The sequence below is a fragment of the Aspergillus nomiae genome (genome assembly GCF_001204775.2).
Source record: "Aspergillus nomiae NRRL 13137 chromosome Unknown contig00030, whole genome shotgun sequence".
NCBI lineage: Eukaryota > Fungi > Ascomycota > Eurotiomycetes > Eurotiales > Aspergillaceae > Aspergillus > Aspergillus nomiae.
In genome coordinates, this window is record NW_015378085.1 from 132,863 (window position 1) to 159,325 (window position 26,463).

Below are 26,463 nucleotides of genomic sequence, written 5' to 3' on the forward strand. Positions count from 1 at the left end.
CAGACCGTACCCATGCTATATATTAAGAAAATTCTAGACAAGGATGACATTGGACGCAAAGCTCGGATCGAGGGGACGTGGGCCTAGGGCCATACTAGTCTAATGTTATCTCCGGCACAGCCCCGCGGGGTAGAAAGATTGGCAAGACCGGAATATATGCAACTAAGCTGGAGAAACATGATTGCACTCGGATGCTTACATTTAACTACCCAGCTGCTGGACAGTGGGATCTAGATACTCGTATGAATGAGGGTCATCGGAAGATTTACCCGCTGAAGCAGTGCGGATCCAAGTCCCGATTGCGTAGAAAAACTTCCTGTGAGGCGACTCAATCTGCCTTGCGCGCTTGACGAATGTGGGGCATACCGGTGTTTTCGGTGGAGGACTGCGTATATGCACTGTAGTTTATACTCGAACAGAATAATGTGCTAAAATTATGCATTATTAAGCTCTGTCCTGCATTTTGGTACTTTTCGCCAAGTATATATCCGGTGTCTTCCATATCCCTTCACCAGACGCCAGTGCTGGAAAACAACAATATTGAAATACGAATGAGCTCACACCAAAGCTCAGTAAGCTGCACTATACATGGCAGAAGTGTAGTGATTTTCAGATTCAAACGTTAGTACGGTGACACCTTCTCCGAGAACGTCTGTACGCCGATATGATGGCCCAACGCCTATTTAGTTCCTCTTCCTGTTATGTCTCTTCCTTATCTTCATTGTTGAGTAAAGAAACTATGCTAGGAAGACATTCATTCCTGCACTACACACTACCTCTCTTTTTTGTCTCCGATGCCATCCCACCTCGGACTATATGTTGCAACCCAATTGCTACTGCGATACTGCAATCGTGCACATTAGTTGCAGGTCCTCCTAGTCTCCGAACCCCGATAGGAGCGATATCGTTTACTTCACGGTTTTGCTTTACTAGAGTCAGTGCGAGTTGCCTCAAGCCATTGCAATGGGTGGACTACCTGTGCGAGTGAGATCACTTGTCAAGCTTTGAAGGCGACAGGGTATGCGCTACCGTGCGGGCAACGGACGTCGCTTATTGCTGAGTTAGCTCGGCCCCTAATGTTCTTAGCTCGGTTCGTCTACCAGGAGATTGAAATCAAAATGTAGGAAGCATAAAGACGACAGAGCGAATGAATGGACTAGCGGCAGTTACGGAGGTGAAACAAGCCACAGAGTAAGTAAAATCTCATGAAACACTGCCGGATGCTCCACACTGCCTGGCCTCGTCAGGGCTGCCGAGGAAGATAATAAATCAGCCCCCCGAAGAACCCTAAAACCAATTTCCGACCAATGCTCTGACCAGTACAACCACAACTGGCATTCACAATGGGTACAGTCATTTCTTACCTTTTTCACTCAGACTTAACAAATTCGCTGTCAAATGATTCAGTCCCCAATTCAATCAAAGTGGCTCCATCGAGGTACAGCGAAGCAAAACGGAGCCAACATACGTGTCGGTGCGGATCACCAATGATCGCGCTGTGGGGCGCCCAATTACTCCCAGTATAGCTCACTTGGGCTCTATATTATGGAGCTTCTGTCGGGACGCAGAAGGGAAATTAAAACATGACATAATCCCAGTTGGCTTTCGTTGTGCGTCTCACCATGGCTATAGGTGAGTTTCTACTTAAAAGAACCTGGGATGCTGGTCACGTTCACTGACACCCTTCCTGCTTAGATGCGACCAAAGCTTTCGAGATTGAGTAAGTAGAGCCCGAGCTGGGCACTAGTTCACTGGACGAATCAGCCGTGGTTTGAGCAATTCTCGGACGATCCATTCACCGCTGGAAGTATCTGGGCGAGAAAACTGCGACCGGACCGTCAACGTAGCGGACAGACAGCGCCAACATGATGCTATTCGAGCAACGGAAGAAGAAGGTGTTGGAGATAGCGGAGCAAGCCAACGATGCTCTGAAAACGATCCAAGAAGTCGGCCAGAAACTTAATGTCACCAGCGATACCGTCAAAAAGGTCATTGAGACGATCAAGATCGCCGCGAACTCGTTCGGCGACAAAGCCGTCTATGCCTCCGCTTTCACCGGCACCGTGGGGGCAGTCGGCATCGCTGCCAACATGATCGCAACGTATCAAGGGGTGGGCGAGCTGCGGGCGATCGCAGGACACCTGAAAAGTATGAGCGAGACACAAAGAGCCGAGCTTGCGCTGGCAGGGGGGACGGCCTTCGCCGAAAATATCTATGTGATGCTGAAATCGAAGCTCGAAAAGTCGGACCCCGAGCTCGACTGGTATTTCGTCTATCATCCGGACACAGACTGGACGTATCATTTCGAGGAGAAGCTGCGGACAAAGGGTCTTTTGGGTCGGAATTTCATTGGCATTGTGCATGACCTCGATGCTCTGGTCGCCTTCATGTCGTCTGTTCGAGATGTTTACGCCTCGCGACATCCACGACGGAGAGCACCTTTCTTCCACCTGGTGATTCCGGCCTACGAGCCAATTGTTATACCCACACCGCTGCTTATTCCGGAGAAACTGCATCCATTCCGGATCGAGGGCGATATTCACCGCGGAACATACCTAGTGTGGATGAATCTACCAGGTGTGGACGAGAAAGCCGTTCAGAATATCGGGGTATTCCAACCGCCGCGGTCGATATGGGACAACATCATGCTCCAAGGTAAATCTGCCTACATCCAGCGTCATTCAAAGATGAATGGTCTACTTCACCTGCCAGAAGCATATCAGCTAACTAGTACCTACCAGTCGGTCTCGTCCAAAACCCACCTCCCCGTTTCCTCGGCTCCAGTACCCAAAAGATCGAACAGCCCCAGACCACTCAGCTCCCTGAGCCAGCACCCGTTGCAGCTATCACAGCGCCCGAGCCAGAAAAGGGCGAGATACCGTCGCTGAAATCCATCCGTGGATCTATTCGCCGTGCACAAACGTACCAGGACAGCGAGGCGGGATCGACACACAGTTCCCGATCGCATTCTCGCCGAAGACGCAGGCGACATCGCTCGAACAGTGTGAGCTATATATTCACCTGAGAATTTATTATTTTGCTTTTTGGTGTTATGTTCTTTGCATGGGTTGTCATATTTATATAAATCATACTCGCACTTTGGCGGTGGGAGGATATTTGCTGGTGTTTTCTGCAGGGTACTGGGCGTGTCTGAGCCAATAAATCTATTGAATTTTATTTTACGACTAATTATTCGAATTATAAACAAGTTATTCCTGTAGCCTTGCAGTGAGAGGCTAGATTGGCCTCAAAGTGACACATAGATGGTTGATTAGAGCCAAGTCTGGGAGAAAAGATGGCCGTCGAACTGAGCGCAACGAGAACTAAACAAGCGGTCTAGATGACTCAAGACAAACCCCTCCAAGCTTCCTCCCCAATTTATTTTATTTTTCTTTTATTTATTTTTCCCCCAAGCTTCTCTGAATACATGCATAAACAATAAACACACCCTAACGCAAAATGCGGGGAATTCCGTTCCCACAACCCAAACCCTCACACATTAAATCCATAGAATTCAACCCCAACCAAGCAAGCCAACCTCCCCCCAAAATACGTACCTGATTAAATCCCTAAATCGTAAATCCTAAATTCAAGATCCAAGAACCCACCGACAAAAAGAGTAAACAAACCCAATCCTGCAACTCCGCCAGACTCCTCACCGCCCAATCAGCGCCCCCTCCAGCGGCGAGGCCCACAAGCCCTAAAGGCATCCTCGCATGCATAACAAAAAGACTGACGTGGTTAGCATGGCGCCCAACGTGTCTTGCGGATCCCATTCGACGCATGGCCCCGATGCATAGAGCGTGACTGGACAGCTCACACCTGCATTGATCCCTGACTTGAATTCGAGACGTTGCCTTTCATGCCTTGGAAGAAAAAGAAACAAGACCTGAACTGACTGCATGGGGGGTTTTTTAAAGAGGGGATTCTCTGTCTGGGTGGGGTAAATTCTCCGGTTTGTTTTTGTTTTGCTTTTGGTTCTGGCTTTGGTTTCTGGGACTGGTGCTGTGTGGGTTTGTTTAGTGTTTGATTTTAAGAGTAAAAGAGAGAAGAAGAAGAGTAAAGGAAAAAATGCATCTAGATCCCATCGAAGAGACGTCGTACATGGACGGCGAGGTTCGGGAATATCCACAGCCGACGACAAGGTTCGACCCAGACCCTCATTCCTACTTAGTCTGATGAGAATAGAAGCTATTGCGAACACGAATAACTGACGACTCAAAACCCCAGCCCCTACAAAGCCCCCGTCGTCACTCTCATCATCGGCCGGGACGAATACATCATCCCGGAGTTCTACCTGCGGCAATTCCCCCAGCTACGCAGAAGCCCCAAGGCCTTTGAGCAGGGCTACAACCCCAGTCTGAAGTTTGTCTCCACTCTCGATGTCGACGAAGACATCGGCCACACGCTTGTCCACTACCTCTACACAGGCGAATACGAGACTCTCCGCGATGGTCCGGATCCCAGCATCCCCCGGCGAACGATAGAATACAGACGCAGCGCGTTTGCCTACTTGGCCGCAAGGAAATATGGTCTCGGTGGACTGGAGGCCCACGCGAAGCATTACATCGAAGTGTTTGACCGCGATGTACCCACGCCCGACATTCTGCGGATCGCGCGGAGCATCTACTCAAAGCTGCCGCGGGACGAGACATGGTTTCCGGACTACATACGGGTGAAGATGGAGGACGAGTTCGAGGCGGACGACGCGGTGTTCAAGCGGGAGTGGTTTCTGAATGGCATTGGACGGGACGCGTCATTTGACCGGCTGCTCGTGCAGATTATGGCGGAGATCTACTCGGAGAAGTTGGCGGCGGTGAATTTCCGGCGACTCGAGAACGGACGGCATATTGTGCATTCGATGGCGAATGGGGATGCGGTGCGGATTGTCGAGGAGACGATTCCCGAGGAGCCGGAGGAGGAGCCTGCGTTTGAGGATGTCGTGCCGGAGGTCGAGCCCAGTCATGCGTATGACGGGTCGACGGAGGACGAAGGCACTGCTGCGTACAGTGGTAAACGAGAGTCAGAGCCGGTCAGCGAGGACTGGCCGCTCACGCCGTCGCCGCCTCCCTCTGCTTCTTCGCCGCATCCTACCGACGAGACCATCGCTGTCGATGAGCAGCCTTCCTTTCCGAAACCTGAGCCCCAAACTCACCCCGAGCCCGGCGAAGAGCGCAAAGATGACAATTGGGGCGCCTGGGCGCCGCTCCGCAAACGGGATAAGAAGAAGAAGAAAAACAAGAAACTCAAGATCGTCGAGCCGGAGGCTGAACCCAGAGAGGACGCCCAGAAGGAACGGTGGCCGGAGGTTCGCCACGTTACGTCTGATGAGTCGTATGGTTTTGGGCCGCCGACGCCCTTGAGTCCGGTTTATGAAGAGGAGGTGCCTCTGCCTTTGAGGCCAGCTTCGGCGTCACTTCTGGAGGGGCCGAGTTATTGACATTAGTGGTGATATTTTCAGATTGTACATATGTTTATTTCTTTTTTCTCGGGTGCATCTTCGGATACGGTTTGCAAAAGGTTGCGTGGCACTACAAAGATTGAGCATAGCTTCAGATTGAGATCTAGATTTCTGTTCTACTACATTGTCCAGGGTTCAGAGTGGAGTTTCCATCATAAGCCGTAGTGATTAGTGGTGTTGGTAATCTATACGCACTTATTAGCTGGACTGTAGCTGGGTATATATCACTGATAAAGCACGTACCCGAATCTTATACTTGGGCTAAGCTAATTGGAGAGGCCTGATATCAAGAGAGTCTTATGCTATAAAGTCCCGGATACCAAAGTCTATGTTCTATAACAATGTACAAAAAACCTCCATTTCAGAAGACATTCCAAATTCCCATCGAGGAGTCCACACCTGCAGCAGCGGCACCAACAAGACCGCAGATATCCAAAAACAACCCATTAAAGCGATTTCATCTCCTGAACAATGCAGCTTCAGTATCATAAGTATACCGCAGATCAAGATGCCAGTGATTCGCCGAGACAGGCTTCGCACACATCCACGCCTCATCCAAGGCGTTAACCAACTCATCCGGAAGAGGGCCCTGCTGCAGCGCTCTCAAGTTCTGCTGCAACTGGCCAAAGCTGCTCACACCAATCAGGATACCGTCCTTGCCATCGCCCTCGAGGCGCAACTGAGAATGATGACAAAGCCATCGAAAGGCGACATCGGGCAACGTCAGGCTATGCTTCTCAGCCATAGGTCTGATGATATCCAGTGCATTTAGCACGGAGTCATTGAGGTATCGCTGACGGTACAAAGCCCCGGTCGTGTTCTTGTCACTGAAGCGGCCTTCCTCTGGTACTGCAGCGCCTGCTTGATACTTCCCGGAGAGTATTCCCCCGGCTAGCGGGTTGTAGACGACGATTTCGAGCCCATAGCGACGGCAGCAAGGGATCAATTCCGTTTCAATGTTTCGGGCTTTTCCAAGTCAGTTGGTATCAAACCCACAAGAAATCATGATAATCACTCACTGATGGCATTATACATAGCCTGATAGATGGTCGGCCGCACCCAACCTCTCTCCGCACACAGGATGACAATCTCCGCAACCTCGAACGCGGTATAGTTACTCAGCCCCAAGCGCTTGAACCTCCCCTCCCGATAGAGCTCATCCACAGCCTCAAGGGTCTCAGCAAACGGGACCGACCGGTCTGCCGCATGCAGGTAGAAGATATCCACCTGGTCCGTCTGAAGAGCGGACAAGGACTCATGGAACTTCCTGCGCAGCGAGGCCGGCTTGTGCATTCCGGGTTGAGTCGGATACACCTTGGTCGCGAGGCTCAGGCCACGCTCCTTCCATCCAACCGCCGCTGTGAATTCTTCTTGTTTCTCGTCGAGGTACATGCGCGCCGTGTCAACTTCGTTGTATCCCTGCGACGTGAGGTAATCGAGGCATTGGCCGAATTCAGCGAGAGAGGTGATTCGCGCGCCCTTGTTGACGTCAGGGCCGAATGTCATCAGTCCCAAAATAACGCGTGGGTGGTATGTAGGTTCAGATGCCATAGTTTCTGTTATTTTGGGTATAGCTGGGTAGAGGGATATTGGATGTTGTTTGTGGGATGATTGGTACGAATTCTCTACTGGCGGAATCCAGGTTTAAATACGATTCTGGAAGGCAAGATAGCACATAGAAATTGTGGAACCTGTCTCCCGAAAAAGCAATCCTTGTGGAGCTATACTCAGCGTGATTTGTGATCGTCTACACGTTAGATTTGTGATAACAGACCAGGGCTTTGAGCGGACTAGATACGGAGCGGAGCGGGGCCGGGCGGAGCATCGGATCGGAAGCAGTTCATGGTGTCCCGCATAATGCCGCCATTCGGCATCTTAGTTGACATTGTGTCATTGGGGAAGGACTAGATCGAAATTTCGTAGCCCAAGACAGAGTTTGCATACGGCGGTCCCATCTGGTATCCTGGGGCGACTTAGATTGCCTCACCAAGTGCACTGAATACCATTAGACGAAGCAGCAAACAATGGAAAGGTAGAGACTGCTTATGTGTAGCTCGCCGTAAATATACTAGATAATACAGGAGAAAGGGATGGCATTAAAGTCTTGCTGGAGCCAACCTATATGGACTGGGGGAATTTTGTGAAGACATACATATTTCGACGCACAGTGAAAACAATATCTACGATTCATCACCAGGATTATCATGTCTGTCAAGTGGAGGAGTTGAGTTTTCAGTATATGAAGAAAATACCTTTAATCACCCCCAAGGAGTAAAAAGGCTCGATGATAATAGATAATCCAGATCCCAAGATTCTCCCATGCCATCGTTCAGCATTTCGACCGGCTGAGATACAAAGGCAGTTGGGATACTGGGCTCCAGAGTACTCGAATCACCCTCCCACGCCATAATATCTTCCTCCACCCTGTTCAATAACTCATAGTCCTCCCTTTTCCGCCTCATATGAATCCGTATAAGGGAACGGGCAGCCACAAAGGTCTCATTGATGGCACTCGTGCCATAGATACCTGCAATCAATCGCAAAGTAGAAAGTGACTTCCCTACACGCTCAAGAGAAGCTCTCGTATCAATTGCAAGCAGGACGCAAATGGTCTGGAAAGGCACATTCACAATATGCCACCAGGGGGAATGTCTCCTAGCCATTTCAGTTGCTTTGTCAATGCCCATGTCTGCCAGCTGCAAGACCAGAGATAAAGCTTTACTGGACACGACACGACCGGATACGCGAAGTCTGCGATAAATGCACAATGCTATATTGCACCGCTTGAGTTCCAAGGCCGGATGAGATAGCGTCAGTTCGGAAGCTTGGAGCAACAGATTCTCTAGTTCTGTCGAGTCAAGATGTCGATCGGGATCCAAGGAGTCCGTCAATCGCCAGATAGCGATGCCGTCTGCTGTCCAGTCTTCTGCGGGAAGGGAGCAGGATGCCCCGCGAGGTATGATACGACATCGTCCGTAGTCGTAGGATATCCATGTATTAAAGAGTTGCGCGATATAGTAGATTCGTTTTCTGAGTTGTGGACTGTAGGAGCTATCCCCAGATGAAGGTAGACAGACATTTGATGGTTCGAGATGCAGCCTGGCTGTCTCAATCATATGCATCAGCGTGCAGCTGGCGATCCATGTCGCGTTTGGTGAGCCGGTCAATCGTAGGTAGATGACGCGGAGTAGCCACCCGACTATGTGATCCACGGTCGGTAATTGTAGCGTAGTCGAATGCTCCAGAGCGGCTCGAGCATACTGCACAATCCGGGACTCCAAATCAACTGGTTGATCGCTGAAAAGGCATGCTAGAGCAGCGATTCCCAGAAGCACGTGGTGGGCAGGGTCAAATAAAGGCTGATCAGGCGACATGGAAAGAATGGCACGCTCAACCATCGCACGATCAAGGAAGTTGTACACGGGATGAACTTCTGCAAAGTATACAGCTGCTAACTGCTGCATATGAGAGATACTCAAGACTTGAGTGAGCGGTGCCTCTGCGTAGCAGCCTATGCTATTGTCTCGCAGGCTGAGGTTCCACGAGCAAAGACGCGGTCTTTCAGTAGAGGAAGAACTGCTTGAGAGGCCTAGTCCCTTCGCGAGGATTGCCCCAGAGTTTATTTCGGCGAGCTCTCTGTACGACGTACAGCTGGGTCCGTTTGGAGATCATCGCGTGCTTGTTCAGTCGGAGCGGTAATCGAACGCCGGCGCTTGCGTGAAGGTTTGTTGTATACGCAGTCTTGGTCTGTTTTTACACAATTAGAGCACGGATGCTGACCGTCGCATTTGCGCTTCATGCTCCTGCAGGACGAACAGGCGTGTTTAGTTTTAGTCGACATTGTTTGCTCTTACTGAGTTGTTTGAGGCAGCGATATGAGAGGCCATCAAGGTCGATCAAGCTTAGAAAAATGCTGCAATAGCCCAGTTGAAACACCACTCCTTTAAGCTTGGCGAAATATGCAACTAAGTCAGTGTGGCCGAGTGGTTAAGGCGATTGACTCGAACTTTCCTTTCTACGGAATATATTCGATATCAATTCCATTCGTGGGCACAGGTTCGAATCCTGTCGCTGACGATTTTTTTCTCCTTGCCGGAAACACCTAGGGCAGCAAGTCTCTCGCCATGAATTTTTTTTTTTACAAAGTGAGTGGGTCCATCCATCCATATCGCATCGTACTATGTTTTTGAAGGGCGGCAGGGCAAACAATATTTACAACATATGCTGTGTAGACCACTGGCCCACTTCCAACATCATGTAGCCAGACTGGATACGGTATACCCCCGGCCCCAGAGAAGCCCTTAAATTCTAAGATATGGATTGAATATGCAGACCTCTAATGCTTACCAGAGTCCATAGCATCATGCAATGCCCGATACAGCTGACACCTCTGATCCAGCTCTTTAGCATCAACAGTTTGAAACAATCCCTGGGTCACACCATCTCCATCAGTCTTCGGCCCATCACCAAAGATTCCAACCCGAGGGACAGTCTCCCAGCCGGGCCCAGCAGACGGATTTCTCGCGAAGTCAGCCCACGTTTTCTGCATCAGCTGGCTTAGTTCCTTCTGAAGCTTCGTGGCCCCCTTCTCGTTGTATGTGCCGAAGACCAGATCAACCTCCGCCGAGTGAAAGGCCCCGCTACCAGCTAGTGGATTGGTATTCGGAAAGGTGGCATTGAAGTAATATAGCCAAGCATCAATGCCTGCAGACGTGCTGTCATTAGCGACGCGCTGCGCCGGGCACTGAAATCCAAATTCAGTCAGAATCTTCGCTACACGATCGCGCTCAGTCTTAACCCCCGGAGTGCCCAGCGGGTATTCTTTCAGGATAGCGTGAAGCAGAGTCGTGTTATTATCCAGGACTCCACCGAGAAAGGCGCGGGCTTCGGTCGCATTCTGTCCAACGACTAATGTTTGGCCTTCGTCAGCATTGCTCCCGATCAGTACAGGCACACGGGCGACCTTAGAGGGGTCATCCGTAGACTCCAGACGGTTCTGATGTGGGCTCTTTGGCCAGGTAATCCCATCGGGAATTGGGGAGAAGTTGAGCATTTTCCGTTCAGCAATCTCGTTAAGTCGCTTTGCAGGGATGGCGCGAACACATTCAAGCTCATTCGTATTCTGGCAGTTGGTAGCATTCACCAGGGCTTTCCAATCATTCCCGGCAATGGCAGCCAGTAGCGTTGTCGTACCGGATTCCATGATAGCAGCGCGGAACGGAACAGGGTCTGGAGGAGTTGTAATGAGAGCGTCCACGCTCATGGACCCTGCGCTTTCGCCTACAATGGTGACTTTGTTTGGGTCTCCGCCAAAAGCAGCAATGTTTCGCTGGACCCAGGCTAGGGCAAGACGTTGGTCGAGTAAGCTTATATCTGGTTAGCATTGGACTATACTAGCTGATAGTGAATTGCCTCCAGCTCACCCAAGATTCCACTCTGATATAGGTAGGTCAGGAGAGCCCGGGAAACCAAAGACATTGGTGCGATAGTTGCTGGTGACTACCACCACGTCCTGGTTCGCCGCAAGGCTGGTGCCATCATAAATAGGCAGGGAACTCGCTCCTATCGCAAAACCACCACCGTAGATCCAGAAGAGGACAGCCTTAGAGCCCTCTGGTGCTTGCTGTGGGGCGAAGATATTCAGGTGGAGACAGTCTTCACTTTCCTCGCCGCCCCGAGGCGGAGGCGTGTCGAATGCTGCAATTGTTCGGTTCCGTGAGGCCTCTGGGTATTTGAACTGCTGAATACAGTCGGCTCTATACTGTGATGCATCGTAGACCGAAGACCACGGCGCAGGAGCCTGTGGGGGACTGAAGCGCACGGGAGGGGCACCAAAGGGAATACCAAGGAATTGGTTCACAGTAACAGTGGAGGATGAAATGGATGCCGTAGTTCCGGCAACTACACCCGCATCAATAGTCACTGTGGGGTGACTGTCTGTCTTATTGACTAGTGATGAGAGGGTTCTACTCGCGAGAAGGCCAAGTGAAAAAAAGGTTGAAGCCAACATGGTGCATTAGAAACTGCAAACACCAACCAAATCTGATCATATTTACAATGAAAACCCGACCAAATCGTGACGATGGATACTAAATAGATGTACATACATTGCCAGGTGTACAGAAAGTATATGATCTCATCAGCTTTCTGCCCACCGGTATCTTCGGAATAAGCGGGCGATGTCAGCTCCACATGGCACGTCCAGATGCGTCATATAAGCAACTTAACCTTCGCAGGACTTGATGGAAGATATATCCGGTCCGTCCTATTCGATTGATATGTTTTATAAGCTTGGTGTGTATTTACTGCCTCGTTGATCTAAGGCATGCCTATCAGCAAGTGCATTGATCAGCTACATGAAGGCACTTACAGGCCATTCTTGGCAGACGAAATCTTGACCCACCACGAACCTTTTTTACTTTTAAATTTGGTTCGTAGACACACTTTCTAGGTCGACCTTAGCCATAAAGTCAATAATCCCACCCCCCCCAGCAGAGTCCGATGGTGTCTGTGGCAAAAGTTGCAGCCCAATGTGATAGAGCTTAGATGGCCTGATCGGCCTCGGTTCAGTTTTCAACTAGAATGACCTGGGAAACTGCGATACAAACACTCTAGCGCTATTGCGCTGTACTATCAGCAAAGGGACTAGTACATAAATGCTGACAACTCTACCCTGCTTCCTCCATATAAATCTTGGTCGGGAATTCTACGTCTAACATTCAGGATGTGACGGTTGTGTAGGGTTCCCTCACTAGATTAGCGGCCCGGCCCAGACATGGTGACGGGTGGCGCCGAGGAGCCAAAGAGTGAGAGGGCTTAGTAGTATAGGTCTTTTTACTAAACACCATATCATTCAATGTATCCTTTTCCTGCCTTTGTATTTTGTTGTTTCTTTTTCTAGTTAGGTTTGCCATGCTCTCCATATCTCTTGCTCCTTTTCCTCCTTTTTATCTTGACTCTTTTTTACTTTCTGACCCACCCCGGGAGTCCGGGGTAGCCGTAGATGAAAAATTATCTCTTGATAAAACCGTCGAGCAGTCATAATGTACACTTAGAAGACTTACAGTGTTGAAATAGCCACCTATATTAAACCCATGCAGGGTAAACCGATAAAGTAATCATCAGACGCGAATCGACACGTTTGGCAAATGTGTCTCCCCCTCACATCGTGGCAAATTGGCAGCACCACCAAAAGCCCCCAAACCCTATTCCAAGCCATGTCCATAAGAGAGGTACTATACATACAGTCCTCGTATGATCTCCGAACATAAAATGGCCGATAAAATGGGCAGGTAAGTGAGGGGTTGCGCCCATGGATGTAACGCTACATATCCACCGCAACATATCCACCGAGGCTGAAGAACAGGGATCAGACAGGGATTATGAGAGCGACACTTTGGATAAGAGTAACGCCAGTACGCACCACTCTTGCTCATTGGCCTCTCTAAGGAACCATTTTCTGCATGGCGCGTCTTGAGGGCGGATATTTCTCGGTATTGGTTAGGATTTAAAATATCGCTCGTCACCGTTGGCGGGGTTGTGCTGTATGAGAACGTATTCGGCCGAATAGAGTGGATATCGGTAGAACTGCTTATATATCAATGGGGAGCCAGAGTAGGGGATATCCCTTGGATAAATTGCAGGGAGGGATCACCTATTGTGTACGTGCTTATTCTTTTCTCAACCTTGCTGACTGCTGGAACGTGGCGATAGAATTATGGCTCAGGAACACCATTTGGATGCGCTCGTCGTGGGTGCCGGTTTTGGTGGTATCTACACACTCTATTCCCTCGTCAAGGAGGGTCTGAATGTGAAAGCTATCGATACGGCTGGTGATGTCGGTGGTACGTGGTACTGGAATCGCTATCCTGGTGCGTTAAGCGATACGTGGAGTCATCTTTATCGATTTCTATTCGACCACGAGCTCCTGCAAAGCTACCCCTGGAAGAAATGGTATCTCACCCAGCCCGAGATCTTGGAGTATCTCCGTCATGTCGTGGAAAGATACGATCTCCGCAAACACATGCAGTTCAATACCAAGATGCAAAGCGCGGCATGGAACGACACGACCAAGACCTGGAAGGTGCAGTGCGAAACAGGCGACGTCTTCCATGTGCGATATCTCTTCACGGCGCTTGGAGTCCTGGTGAAAGCCCACTACCCCGATATCCCCGGGATGGACACATTCAAAGGAGAAATCAACCACACCTCAGCGTGGAACCCAGACGTGGAGCTCGAGAATAAGCGTGTCGGTGTTGTTGGCGTCGGATCATCGGGCGTGCAGGTCGTGACGGCCATCGCGGACAAGGTTAAATCGCTTCATGTATTTGTCCGACGCCCGCAGTACAGTGTTCCCAGCAGGAATCGGGATGTGACGCCGGAGGAACGCGCACGGATCAACAAAGATTATCCAGGAATTATCACCGATGCCCGCACGTCCAACTTTGCCATGGGGACGCCAGAGCCTGCGAGAAAATTCATGTCAGTGTCACCGGCAGACCGCGAGGAACTACTGGAGCGGCTGTGGCAGACGGGGAACGGCTTCATGTTCATGTTTGGCGGGTTTTCCGATATTGCCACGGATGATGCTGTAAATGAGGAAGTCTGTCAATTTCTGCGTAAGAAGATTGCCAGTATTGTCAAGGATCCGCAGAAGCGAGACGTCCTGACACCGAGGGAGCTCTACGGCCGTCGACCTCTGTGTGATGGTGGGTTCTACGAGAAGTTCAACAAGGAAAATGTCTATGCGGTGGATGTCAAGGGAAATCCAATTACGGAGGTAACACCTACTGGCATTCGCATGGCTGATGGCACAACCCACGAGCTCGATGTCATTATCTTTGCGACTGGGTTTGATGCCGTGGATGGCACTTATGCGATGGTTGACATCCGAGGCCGGGATGGCAACAATTTATATGATGTTTGGAAAGCTGAAGGCCCAAGCACTTACGTAGGGATGTCTGTGCATGGGTTCCCAAACCTCCTTCTAGTCAACGGGCCACACATGGCGTTCGGCAGTATTCCTACATCAGGGGAGACTAACACCGAATTTATTATGGATTTGGTCCGACGGGCCGAGGAGGTATCTAAGCAGACGGGGGGTCAGTGCGAAATCGAAGCCTTAGAAGACGCCGAGCGCGCATGGACAGAACGCAGTAGGGCCTCGGCAGTGGGAACAGTGTTTGAGAAAGTTCCTTCTTGGTTGTTAGGGAATAATGTCGCTGGGAAGGCTGTGGGGGTATCGTTTTACTTTGGTGGTCTGGGAACGTTTAGGGCATTCCTGGCTGACATAAAGGCTAAAGCCTTCGAAGGGTTCAAAAGCCCCTTAGGTCCAGCTATTCTGGAAGCACAGCTATAACACAGTTGATGTATTGAATAGAAATATGGAGGATGGCTAGAGGGTACTAGACATGTTTAAGGGGATATGCTGTGGGGATTACCAGAGGATTCAGTGCTCAGTAACAATGGAAACTAAAAATATATTAGTAACACAAGATATATGAGTACAACTGACGTCGGATAAATAGCGAGCAGCTTTGTGTATTAGGTCTATATACAACTTATTTTTGACAAAGACTATTGAGGAGCACACTGATTATCGGGACCTCCTCTATCCCGCATATTTGGCCGTGTCTCATTTCCTGTTTCAGACTCAGCGTCCAGACGCCGCTGAATTCTCTCCCAGTCCGGCTCTTCATCAGGCTGCAAATCAATGGCTTCTTCGGCTAATACTGCATGTTGTATGTTACCTTGGCGCCGCATATCCTGAGCGAACTGTCGCAGCAGGTAAGCACGAAGGGTGGCATCCGGCTCACTTCGTGCACTTTGTTCACTTCGTCGTGGTGGGACTGGTGGTGGTGGTGATGATGATGCTGTTCCACTCATCTGTGCCTCCACGTATTCTACAATTTTGCGTAGTAAAGTGGATCGCATCCCGTTCTGGACTTTCCAGCACTTTACCTGCATGGGGACAGTAGGACCAGTGTAGACCCCGTTTGGGTGGTTAATGGCCAGAGGCCAGAGGTCCTCTAATAAAGCAGACTGGGATGACAGCATTGCATAAAGATCTCCCCAGATTAGATTACCAAGAATACGCATTTGTCCGTAGTAACCGGGAGATTCGTCCGGGCGTTCAATGCCTTCCTTCGGATCATAGTGAGCATCAACTGCAAGAACGAACCCTGAGTGATCGCCGGAAGGGATAAATTCGGTGGCCGCCGAGTATGAATCTCCCATGTAGGAAGCGACACAAGCATCATCAATGACTAGGAATGTGCTATTATCGACACGGTCCGTGTCCTCGAATGAGGAAATCGCATGATCGTTGAAATGTCTAAAGTTTGACCGGTCAATATTACTATTCCTGAGGTTGATACTGAACACCATACTCACTTCTTTGCCGCATCAATGTCCCCCTCTGGGATCCCCAGGGCCTTTCCGTCCAGCCAATGCAGCTTGAGAAGCGGTTTAATGGCGTTGGAACCGGTTTGACCCCGGCCCCAATCGGCCACATGCGTCTCTAACTTTTGCAAAAACCCCGCCCATTCAGTGTCATTCTGTTTATAGGTCAGACGGTAGATGGCAAGTCCAAATCCGCCAACAGGATCCTTGTCGGATTTTTCCAGCCTAGCCAGGCTTTTCGCAATCCACGGCTCACGCGGTACTGGCTCTATAGGCTCGCCCCTTGTTTCCCGTCGGACCTTGTTCTGGCTCTCAATCTGCTGCAAAGCGGTCCGGTGGAGTGATTCCGGTGATCCCATACCTTCACCAACACCCCGAGATGTGGTGCGTATATTCTGAAACATGATCATGCGACTGACAAGCTTCAGCCTCTGCTGATGTTCTTTACCTCGCTTCTCATAATCGGGTGACCTTAGCCCTGGTGGAATACCCGTCTCAATCGGTGATGGAGTATGCCCCTTGTACCCATGCATGGGTATCATGATTGTATAATCCGCCACGGCCGAGATCTCCATGAGCACATGCAAGGCATCCGTCATCTTCCACTGCACCCTATCTACGATACTCTCATCCATCGGACGATGCGACAACAAGCCCTCCAGAAGGGGAGCGCGCAATGTATTCACATGCGAGATGACCCAGCGATGCGCACGCTCAGTCATCATCTCATAATGAGCTGCGATAAACTCCGTCCAGCGCTTCGCCACGCTGACAGGCTCCTGTTCCAGCCGGCGATGCTGGCCATTCAAAACCGCATCACACTCCTCCCAATGCGCATAGATCAGGTTAAACGTGTCCCGAAGATTCTGGGCCACACGCGGCTTATTAAGATACTCAAAGACCGCCAACACAGAAGACAGATACTGACACGCGACCTGGAAATTCGCAAAATGGTCAAGACCCTTCTCGCGCCATCGCTGCTCCGAAAGCGGGATGATACCCTCCCAGGCCCGGCTCTTGGCTGAGTGGATATTCTTCCCCACAATGCAAAGCCGATCGCCATCCTCCCTGGACCCGATTCTTTTCATTACGCGTTCCAGAAACGGTTCGCCGTTAGGGTCAGCGTCCGGGTGGGTAGAGAGGCTGTGGATCTCCTCAGCTGTTAATTTGGGTAGCGTGGACTGCTTGCCATTGGGGAGTGGAGCTCCGTGACAGCATTCTAGAAAGTGGACGATCGTCTGGGGTTCCAGGAGTCGATCAACTGTGCAGATCAGTTTCATGTTTCATCTTTTTCTAGCATTGCCGGGATACCCGGCTTACCTATTTGTAACTCTTCCTGAGACTCGCGATGTACTTTGGTAATCGCGTGGCCGGGACTGTGGATATGTCGATATGGGATACCGCGTGGCATTGTGAGGAACTGGTTTGAATGATGCTCATGGCATTCTTTAATGGTCGGGAAATGGCAATCTTATAATTTTGCATTGTCCCCTGAAATTTCCCATGCTAGAGGCTAGGGTCTTTTAGTGTCATGAGGTGAGCGATGCCTAGTGGCTGCCTGGATGTTGGCCTGGATGGTCTAACCACTTTGACTGTAGTGTTCCAATGTCAAGTTGCAACACTACCAGCACTCATCCACTACCTCGGACAAATGGCTGTTGTTTTTGATTTTATTTTTAGCTTTACTAGTCCTCTAAAGATATATGATATTATCGACTCAAAATTGACAGAGAAGCTATTTCATTCTTAGAACACTTCAATTCAAAATATACTTACTATTTACTATTAATACTGCGCAGTATACTCTACTCTGCCTTCCAGTTTGGTTACGAAGCCCTAGGACTAAGCCGGATTAGAGGAGGGTCCGGAACGCCCCGGGCCTACAACGCGAGTACTCGCCAGTAATGATGAGACGTGAGCGAAGTGAAGCAACACAGATAACCTGGCTTCATATTATTAGTGAGTTTTTTATGTTATCAGCATTAGTTCCTGCTACAAGGTATTCCTTATACTAGACCCTTCGTCGGCATCTTATGCCTCCAGGAGGTTGCCCCCACGCCTTGTAAACCTAGAACCCACGTATCAATCATTTATCCCATAGTACAACATCGCCTCATCATCTAGTTCGACAGTTTCGCCATCCGACATTCACTCATGGACCAAAACACCTCTATATCTCATTCTTCCTTCCCGAAGTGTCTCCATCGCCTCCTCAATTCCATCCCGACTCAACGGGAACGTCATCATGACAGGCTTTATGCGGTGCCGAGCAGCGAAATCCAGCATCTCGCGTTGGCTCCCCCGAGTCGCAGGCAGACTACCCTGAATGCGCAGAGCCTTCATAACCAACGGCAGATAGGGGACCCTCATATCATCCATATCCACCGTAAGAGCATAGATAGTTCCCCCAGGCGCCATAACCCGGAAAACAGCATCCCAGTTCGGCTGCCTCGACGAGGTGACAAGCAGATGATCCAGAGGCTCCATTACAGGCGGGGCAGAATCACCGAAAACATGGAACTCAGTAGCCCCAAGGGCCAACGCTTCATCCCGTTTAGACTCGGTCGTGGACAGCACCACCACTTGACAACCCATTTTGGCCGCGAACTGAATCGCAAGATGGCCTAGGCCACCGACCCCGATCACGCCCACGCGCTCGGTCGGCGCAACGCGGAATTTATGTAATGGCGAGAAGACGGCGCTCCCTGCGCACATCAGGGGAGCGGCTTCGGCGTTGGATAGCTCGTCGGGGATTTTGGAAAGGAAGTCTTCTGGCCAGATGGCTGCTGAGGCAAAGGAGCCTTGGTGGGTATTACTTTCGCCGTAGATCTGTCGTTGGTTGCAGTATAGCTCCTCGCCGCGCAGGCAGTACTTGCAGTGGCGACAGCTGCCGTGTCCGTATCCCCAGCCTACACGGTCTCCTCTGTTTTCATGAAGGTTAGTGAAGGTTAGTGAAGGTCTAAGCAGGGGGTAGGTGAAACAAAATAAATGAGAATAGGAAAGAGGAAAGTTCACGGCAGGCCTACATCTTTAGCAAAGTGACTTTGCGACCGATTGCTTTGACAACCCCCGCCCCTTCATGTCCGAGCACAATGTCGGCACATTTGTAGTGTTCATCGGTCCCGCAAAGACCGGAGTGAGTGATCTGGACGAGTACTTCATTCTCCTGAGGGTCAGGATGCTGAATGCGACTTTCCACGATCTCCCCATTCGGTGAGCCTTTGAAAACGGTGAACTCCTGCATGTTGAAGTGAATTGATGGAAATACTATCGGAGTTAAACAAGTCGATGAATGGAGAGCATATATGTAGGTGAAACTCTTCAAGGAGTTTTAAAATATCTATGAGAGCATAAGCGTTGTGCAGTTATGTCGAATCATAGTTGATTCGGTGACTATGGAGTGGACATTGTCCTGGAAGTAGCCAATCACATCAGGTTCCGCTGGAGAAGTTTTCCGCCCCCTTCAGCGGAACCCTATGGCGTCGACCAGTTATCTTTGGTACTAGTCGGCCCTTGCAGCTAGGTCTTCACCTATTTGCCAATTCTAAATCATACTCTGAGCACGATGAACATCATTTTCAGGAGCGATTGGGTAGTTCAGTAGCAAGTTTTGCCAGGTCTAGAACCCAACTTAGGGCCCACGCATAGCTATAAGAAGGCCGACCAGTCACCACCTGAGCATGTATACTTTGCATCACTTTAGCATACTACCAGTGTCCAGTCATACAACTTCACTCTACAACATCCAACCTGCAGCATGTCCACTCTCCAGGAGCAGAACAAGGCGGTGGTGCAGAAGTACTTCGAAGAGTACTGGGGCAAGGGCAACGTTTCCATTGTGGACGAGGTGTGTGCCGACAACTTTGTTATCGATTATCCCATGCATGGACCCCGGCGTGGTAAAGAAGCGGCGAAGAAAATGCTGCTCGAATTTCGCGAGGTAAGAAAACTGGACACAATCCTAAATATGCAAACAGAAGATGGCCTAATATCTCATACTCTATAGGCGTTTCCGAATATTTCCTTCCACGCCTACAAATTCCCTCTGATTGCAGAGGGGGATTATGTAGTTGGTCGCTGGATCGGGGGCGGCAAGCACACCGGCCGGCATTCGATGATCTTGCAGTTGGCACGCTCGACAAGGCAAATACGGGGAGAGAGGTGTATTTTTCAGGCACAACGATTTTTACCTTGAAGGATGGCAAGATTGTGGACGAGATTGGTGAAGAGCAAGCTCTGACTGCTCTGCAGCAGCTGGGACTAGTCTCGCCTCCCAATCCGGGAAAGGAGATCAAATATGATGCGGATGGGAATCATGTCTGAGGGAATATGAGACTGCTGGGGCGAGCAAGCAGTTATTTTGACTTGCTCAGTGCCTTGGGACGATTTACTAATTTACTGGTTTCCTTCCTATCTGGCTCAATGGAGTATTGTCTTGTAGGACTTGTCACTTTGTTGCATCATTTCTGTATTCCGTATGCAATGAGTGGTGGTGCAGCACTGCGAAAGAATGATCCAGGTGCAAATAAGACCAGGCCTTTGCCGATTGGAGTAACGTGGCCTCATGTAGGAGTGATACACATTGTAAAGTACGCTAGTTCATTAGAGACGTTATAGCCATCCAATAAAAATATTTATGACAGAGATTCTTGGAATGTATTGCCGAACAGATGAACGTGCGTTGCATTAGGGGTTGTAGAGATAACGCCAGAGTATATACAAACCTTTGCGTCGTCAACCAGCTGTGTCTGAACCAGCAAACCAGCTGGCCTTAGAGGTGTATTTTACGCAATGGGCATCTTGTTCAGCAGCGTGGCGGTGGAAATACTTGTTATAATTGCTGGATCCCTTTTAGAAGATATTTTCAAACTTGAGGGAATATATTCTTTTAAAAAGTTATCTGTATTTGCTATTAGTTCCTATATTTAAATTCACTAGATACGTTCATAGGTCACCTCAGGCCTACAAGCATAGCTCGAGTAGACGTAACCCTCATGTCATCAAACGTTCGTTACTCTGGATTAATACAGGTGTTACAGTTGGAGGCAGACTGATGACTGGTTACTTCAATGTTTCTTTAAGTGCCTAAGAATGTATATACACAGTTGGACAACGTACGTGTACATGTAGCGCTAGGAGAACCTTTACATATCACACCAATTTACAGCCTCGGGTTTGTTAGAAATGGCTCTCTTCGACTGAGGCTCGGCAATCCACGTCATTCAGACAAGGATACATGTGCCAGGCATCCGCGGGCTGCGATCACGAGATATCCATAGAGTATAGGCACCTGTTGTAAACTCCCATCGTGGCGCCTTCCTTCTTGGACGATTGGATATACAGTCACCTCCAGGAGGGACCGTCGCGCGCTCGTCAGTGCCAGGTGCTCACTCCTGTTTGTACACTGTTTATGTCTCATATTCACATCATACCTCGTTCTTCTCCTTGACCAAAACTATTCGCAACTCCTGCCTTCAATCACTACAACAAGGAAAAATGACTCGTACTATTTACTTGGCCATTTCCTCCAATGCTGCCAAACCCGCTCATTTCTCTGTGTTTATTCCTACGAATGACTCGGGTGAGGAGGGAAAAGTGATCCATGTTACTGGGAGTCCGGCCATAGGGTTTTTTCTTGAATTCAAGCGCAACTACAGCATCGCTGACACGCTACGCGAATACCAAATCGTTCCCCTGGCGCAGGTGAATGGTCGGTATGTAGCTGATACAGTCGGCGATAGGCAATTATCGCTTGACACAACTGCCCGCGATCGAATAGAATCAATCGCCACTATGGTGCCTCCCCCTGCTCGGAGCCCTAACCCGTTTGATCCTTCGGTACGTATATCCAATAATAAAGCCATCACAGAAAATTCTAACCGAGCTCTGGTACAGGCTCCTAATTGTCAAAACTGGATGCATGATTACGTCCAAACCCTTGTCGAACACGGTATCGTTGGAAGTAGTGCTCTTTCGGTCGTTCAAAATGCCCGAAGAATACTCTGATGCCATGTTGGCAAAGCAGCGTACACTATGAATGTGTGCCTTGGTTTTCCTACTTCGCTGTTCCTCTTTTATTCTTCTCACCTTACTTCCATTACTGTCCATTTTCTTAGCTGCAACAGTCATTCACTACTTGGTTCTTAAATTCTACCAGTTGATGCCATAAGCTGCGGGTCTAGCATCCCATAGAACCCGTATACCAGTCCCACGGCTCCCAAGTGCTGGTATACGGATCCAAAATCATGGGCAAATACCGAACAGACCATTCCTCACGCCAGTGGGCAGTATACTGTGCCTTGCGGGCCTCCCAATAGGCAGGTAGCCAGCCGGATTGCTCCCAATCGATAATGGCCAGAATACGGTATGGGGGAAACAGTGTTACAATGATATTGCTTCGGTGGAGATCGCCATGGGTAAACTTGATTGTACTGTTGTCAGGCAAGTCATGGCGAAATGGTTCGACCGGGACTGAGTATGGATCCGACATTCGCCGTCGGGGGAGAAACGTGAACCATTCGTGAAAATCACGGACAGTCGCAAATGGCCCAGCTTCTGACATGTAACTTAAATGGAATGCTCTGTCATAGAGAGACGCACGTACTACATTGCCTATAGTACAGAAAGTTAGGTATAGGATAGAAGGATATAGGGTTGGGGAAGACATTTTACCTATAAATGGATCAGACGGGTCCTGTTCCAGTCGGCGTAAATTATCAACGATTGTTCGAAGTTCCCGGCAAATCGAAACCCGATCGTCAGGTTCCATCATATCCCACACTTTTTCCAGAGTTTGTCCCTCTGTATATTCCATATAAATGAACTTCTCGTCTCCATCTGTACGCCAGCCATATACCTCAGGGACTGGAACATTGTCTCGAAGAAATCGGCGGATAGCATACAGACACTGAGCCTCTGAGACTCTCACGCTGCTCCCCCATTTGACAAACAGTCTCATATTCTCGAATAGCACAGGAGGGGGTGATACGTAAGGGGGGTCCGGGTAGTAGACCTTTCTCTTGTCCGGATTGATTCCCAAAAGATGCTGAGCATCGCCTTGTGCGCGAACCTCTTCTGGTGAGGGCAGCTGGCTCCATTTGCTGAAAAAAAGTTGAATCTTCGACGTCAAAGTTGGGTAAATTAGGGATCATCGACGGCGTCAACTGGACGGGCTCAAGTTTGTTGTCCATTTTGATTGCTTGGAGGAATAGATTAACTTCAGTAGAATATCTGTGGATAGTTTATTAAGTCCAGGAGGGCATAGGATAAGGCGGGGAGAACATCAACTCTAAGCATAAGGCGTATGGCCGCTAAGGAACAGCTGCAAGGCAGCCAGTTAAATAAGATTGGAATCCAGTCTGATGTCATCTCGCGGTCTAGTCTGCATTTGGTTTTTCACAACATTCAAAGACTGCTCTACTCTCGCGGGAGTCTCGTTTTGACGGTATTCCTACCTCTAATCCTATTTTGTATCAAAGGAAACAATACCTAAATACACGACTCAGAATAGAGATCTATTATTCATCACTTTGTAAAAAAATGTATTACCAACTGGCTAGAAGTTTTACTAGTGTCCAATAGCTTGACATTCATGCCTCGGCCGGCGGATTGCGTTTTGAGGAAGTGTATCAAGACAGTCCTAAGATGTGGTGCCATCTACTGTCATATTACACACATATATTGGCCAAAGGAATCCTTCGGAGAATCACTAGTCTGTGTTCATCCAAAGGGGACAATTGTGACTCCCCTATTGGATATCAAACACTCTTGGAGAGATCTAGTTTGTACATATTTCAACCAGGAAGTGTCTAGATTCAAATATTGGGCTTCACAGCAGTAAAGGCTTTGATCATCTAAGTATCATTGAATTATCCATGCAGCATTGGCTAATGGAAGATTTCCTCTCTATAGCGGAATAGTTTAGAATATCAAAACGGATAGCAGAAGGAACAAAGGGAAAACAGACGAAAGCAAAAATGAAATGAAGAACAAAAGAAGACACAGAGCAGAGAGGGGGAAGTGCACCGCCCGCGCATCAAACAGGTAGACCAGCCTATTCACTTTCCCTGACGATGAAAGGGCTGGTTCTCTGGCCCAGAGGGAGGCGCAGGGCGTATAGGCAGGCCTTGGGTCAACCGTGGAAGAGTATTATTTGATGTCACATGGGCAATAAAGCGATAGGCGCTGTCATCTGCTGGAAGCATCGTCCACAGCTCTACAGGCATTGTGACAAGTATAAGACCTGAGCCCTGGAAGGCGGCCTCGATCTTGACATCTACAGCCAAGACTCCAGGCGGCATGTTCGTCGTGAGCCACTTGGTCCATGATTTCAGATCCAGCTCCGAGATCTCATCACGAGTCTTCACACTGATGAGCACCCTGTTAGATCCCGGGGCCTTCAAGGCCTTTAGTCTCTGCACCTCTCTCGGTTCCAATTTCTGGAGAGTGATACTTGGCGACCCTTTCTTTGGTATATGTACGGGGCAAGCACCTATCTGATTTTGGTAGGCGTTTCGGAAAAGCCGAGCATAGATCCCGGCAGCAGTCGCGGGTGCCCCTTTCAAGTCGTTGAGGGTGTCAATGAGGACTTGTGTGAACGAAAAGTCGGGGTTACCTGTTGCCATTTGTCCCCATCCCGAAGCCGCAATAGTCTCCGGACCTGGTTCCATGGCCGCCGAAGCAGCGGAGCAGCAGTCGAAGATGTAAAGAATGTCCCCTTCGATAGTATCAATTGCGCCGCTTACGCCTCTCCAGTCAATTCTAGGCCCCATGAGATATCCATTTGCATTGGCTTGTCCCCTGTCCATACTATTAGCTAGGTAACGGTTATCTGAGGGAGAGGGATGCTTCACATACGCTATAAACCATCGGAAGTCCGTTGTACCGGCAAATTCTGCGTGTCCAGAATACACAACTATTCTGAGTGTATGATCTCCACCCCTAGAATTGGACCATGAAAGGAGCTTGTAATTCAAAGAATGATGTGACCTAATGACTGGAATCTCATAACTCTCAGTCCTGAAGTTATAGACCCCCTCAAAAATATTCAGGAGCTCAGATTCGAGGCGACCAACGCGCATATCATCGTTCTGCCAACGGAAGGCCAGTACGGACACGTCGCGGTAATATCCATGCGCAGTCGGAGTCACACCATCCAAGGCCTTTTTGAGGTCGGATGCAAAGTCCTGGAGCAGCTTCGGATGTTCGCTCCTTAAGTTGTAGGCACGTAGAGGCTTCAGGGAGGCCATGGTCGCGTAGGATATGAAGGCCAAGATAGGTAAAGATGGGACGGGGGGAGAAAGAGACGGTGGGCGTGGGATCCTGCCGTTTAACATGCAGGTGTCCTAATGAGGAGATTGGTACCAGCTTCTGCTGTGTACCACACAGGTGTGGTAATGACAAAATTAGCACCAGCTTGTGCTGTATGCCACCAGGATGTTCGATCAAAGAGGCGAGAAGAAATACAAGACGTAAAGTGAGGTGTAGTTGACTGGTTCAGGATCTTGCGTACAAGGATGTAGGTAGCTAAATAAACGAGAGTAAGAGTAATGAAATCGGTGGATATGAAAATATTCACTGAGCTATTTATTAACTTGTGTTAGCAAGGAAGTAAATATCAAACACATCACCGTAACACTTACATTACCCTAATTGTTGATCACAATGAGGTAATTTGTGGTATGAATGAAAAGTTAGCAGATATGGGTGCCTAGGTAGAGCTTCAGTATGTACCAAGGACTATTAACTTGGACCTTTCCCTATCACTTGGCAGGCTTTCTAGTGAAAGACCAGTTATGCCGTAAATACTAGCCCTTCCTCTCTTTCTTTTTGCTTTTTGTGGGTTTTAGATCCTCCTTTCCTTCCATTTCACGACATCGATATCGATATAGTCATCCCAATTAGGGTCACTGATTCACATCCTCGGTATGTCGATAAACTGACAGCCGTGGGAAAGCTTCACCAACTGCCACACTCGTATTGATATCGATGTGTGATCACTTAAAAGGGCTATTTATTCCTGCTTTGAAATACCCTCCAGATTCTGCGCCATACCCAAAAATGCCTGGATTATCGTGACCCTGAATAGTTCGGCATATTGCTGCAGGGTTTCTGTAATGGCCATACCGACGCAGAAGGATCAGATTGGTGTTGATTGCCGCGAATCTGAATTCATGGATATTTTCAGGCGATCTACAAAGATCAATTTAATCGGTACTGTACCAACTACATTACCCCAATAAATGCAAAATAGTAGATCTAGGTGCCACATACCGCCTCTGTACCTGATATACAAGGTTCCCGGGGGAGTTAGGCGCCGGCCGAGCGCCTAGGACTACTATTGACTTAAGGTTGCCATGAATATTGGCCCCCCTGTTCTCTTTCCTTGGCCTTCCTATTGCTTTTGAGGGTTTGGATTGTTTTCGAGCCTACCTACAAAAAAGATATCCATTTTCTGCGGAATCTACGACAGCCATACCTCAACATATTCCCGACTAGTGGATCACTTGACACTCGCGGAAAAACTGCGGTGTCTGCCACATCACCATTGCACCTGCCCGACATACGACCGGTTTAAAGGCCTAACCAGTCTTGTTGTTTTT

The 26,463-nt window shown here is 49.2% G+C and overlaps 11 protein-coding genes across 11 annotated transcripts; 5 read left to right on the forward strand and 6 right to left on the reverse strand.

The window, feature by feature from the left end:
- Positions 1-1,865: 1,865 nt before the first annotated feature.
- On the forward strand, positions 1,866-3,025 carry ANOM_002273 (uncharacterized protein; the record flags this gene model as incomplete). The annotated part of the gene is made up of 2 exons (XM_015547530.1): positions 1,866-2,655; positions 2,742-3,025. 2 exons carry the CDS (start codon positions 1,866-1,868, stop codon positions 3,023-3,025), a joined length of 1,074 nt encoding a protein of 357 aa, XP_015410384.1.
- A 1,009-nt stretch (positions 3,026-4,034) lies between these two features.
- ANOM_002274 (uncharacterized protein) lies at positions 4,035-5,440 on the forward strand (the record flags this gene model as incomplete). Its single annotated transcript, XM_015547531.1, has 2 exons — positions 4,035-4,145; positions 4,231-5,440. The coding sequence occupies exons 1-2, from the start codon at positions 4,072-4,074 to the stop codon at positions 5,438-5,440; spliced, it is 1,284 nt and encodes a 427-aa protein (XP_015410387.1). The 5' UTR covers positions 4,035-4,071.
- Positions 5,441-5,918: 478 nt separating this feature from the next.
- On the reverse strand, positions 5,919-7,012 carry ANOM_002275 (aldo/keto reductase family protein; the record flags this gene model as incomplete). Its single annotated transcript, XM_015547532.1, has 2 exons — positions 5,919-6,427; positions 6,481-7,012. The coding sequence occupies 2 exons, from the start codon at positions 7,010-7,012 to the stop codon at positions 5,919-5,921; spliced, it is 1,041 nt and encodes a 346-aa protein (XP_015410388.1).
- Positions 7,013-7,719: 707 nt separating this feature from the next.
- Positions 7,720-11,471, reverse strand: ANOM_002276 (uncharacterized protein; the record flags this gene model as incomplete). The annotated part of the gene is made up of 4 exons (XM_015547533.1): positions 7,720-9,057; positions 9,111-9,208; positions 9,809-10,827; positions 10,885-11,471. The coding sequence occupies 4 exons, from the start codon at positions 11,469-11,471 to the stop codon at positions 7,720-7,722; spliced, it is 3,042 nt and encodes a 1,013-aa protein (XP_015410433.1).
- Positions 11,472-13,178: 1,707 nt separating this feature from the next.
- ANOM_002277 (flavin-containing monooxygenase) lies at positions 13,179-14,819 on the forward strand (the record flags this gene model as incomplete). Its single annotated transcript, XM_015547534.1, has 1 exon — positions 13,179-14,819. The coding sequence occupies one exon, from the start codon at positions 13,179-13,181 to the stop codon at positions 14,817-14,819; it is 1,641 nt and encodes a 546-aa protein (XP_015410434.1).
- A 218-nt stretch (positions 14,820-15,037) lies between these two features.
- Positions 15,038-17,273, reverse strand: ANOM_002278 (uncharacterized protein; the record flags this gene model as incomplete). Its single annotated transcript, XM_015547535.1, has 3 exons — positions 15,038-15,794; positions 15,854-17,123; positions 17,183-17,273. 3 exons carry the CDS (start codon positions 17,271-17,273, stop codon positions 15,038-15,040), a joined length of 2,118 nt encoding a protein of 705 aa, XP_015410399.1.
- A 737-nt stretch (positions 17,274-18,010) lies between these two features.
- On the reverse strand, positions 18,011-19,106 carry ANOM_002279 (NAD(P)-dependent alcohol dehydrogenase; the record flags this gene model as incomplete). The annotated part of the gene is made up of 2 exons (XM_015547536.1): positions 18,011-18,785; positions 18,889-19,106. 2 exons carry the CDS (start codon positions 19,104-19,106, stop codon positions 18,011-18,013), a joined length of 993 nt encoding a protein of 330 aa, XP_015410400.1.
- Positions 19,107-19,619: 513 nt separating this feature from the next.
- On the forward strand, positions 19,620-20,185 carry ANOM_002280 (ester cyclase; the record flags this gene model as incomplete). The annotated part of the gene is made up of 3 exons (XM_015547537.1): positions 19,620-19,802; positions 19,869-19,935; positions 19,989-20,185. The coding sequence occupies 3 exons, from the start codon at positions 19,620-19,622 to the stop codon at positions 20,183-20,185; spliced, it is 447 nt and encodes a 148-aa protein (XP_015410409.1).
- Positions 20,186-21,358: 1,173 nt separating this feature from the next.
- ANOM_002281 (uncharacterized protein) lies at positions 21,359-21,868 on the forward strand (the record flags this gene model as incomplete). The annotated part of the gene is made up of 2 exons (XM_015547538.1): positions 21,359-21,700; positions 21,758-21,868. 2 exons carry the CDS (start codon positions 21,359-21,361, stop codon positions 21,866-21,868), a joined length of 453 nt encoding a protein of 150 aa, XP_015410408.1.
- A 172-nt stretch (positions 21,869-22,040) lies between these two features.
- On the reverse strand, positions 22,041-23,052 carry ANOM_002282 (uncharacterized protein; the record flags this gene model as incomplete). The annotated part of the gene is made up of 3 exons (XM_015547539.1): positions 22,041-22,474; positions 22,535-22,962; positions 23,018-23,052. The coding sequence occupies 3 exons, from the start codon at positions 23,050-23,052 to the stop codon at positions 22,041-22,043; spliced, it is 897 nt and encodes a 298-aa protein (XP_015410407.1).
- An 867-nt stretch (positions 23,053-23,919) lies between these two features.
- ANOM_002283 (uncharacterized protein) lies at positions 23,920-25,110 on the reverse strand (the record flags this gene model as incomplete). The annotated part of the gene is made up of 2 exons (XM_015547540.1): positions 23,920-24,661; positions 24,719-25,110. 2 exons carry the CDS (start codon positions 25,108-25,110, stop codon positions 23,920-23,922), a joined length of 1,134 nt encoding a protein of 377 aa, XP_015410406.1.
- Between the last annotated feature and the right edge of the window lie 1,353 nt (positions 25,111-26,463).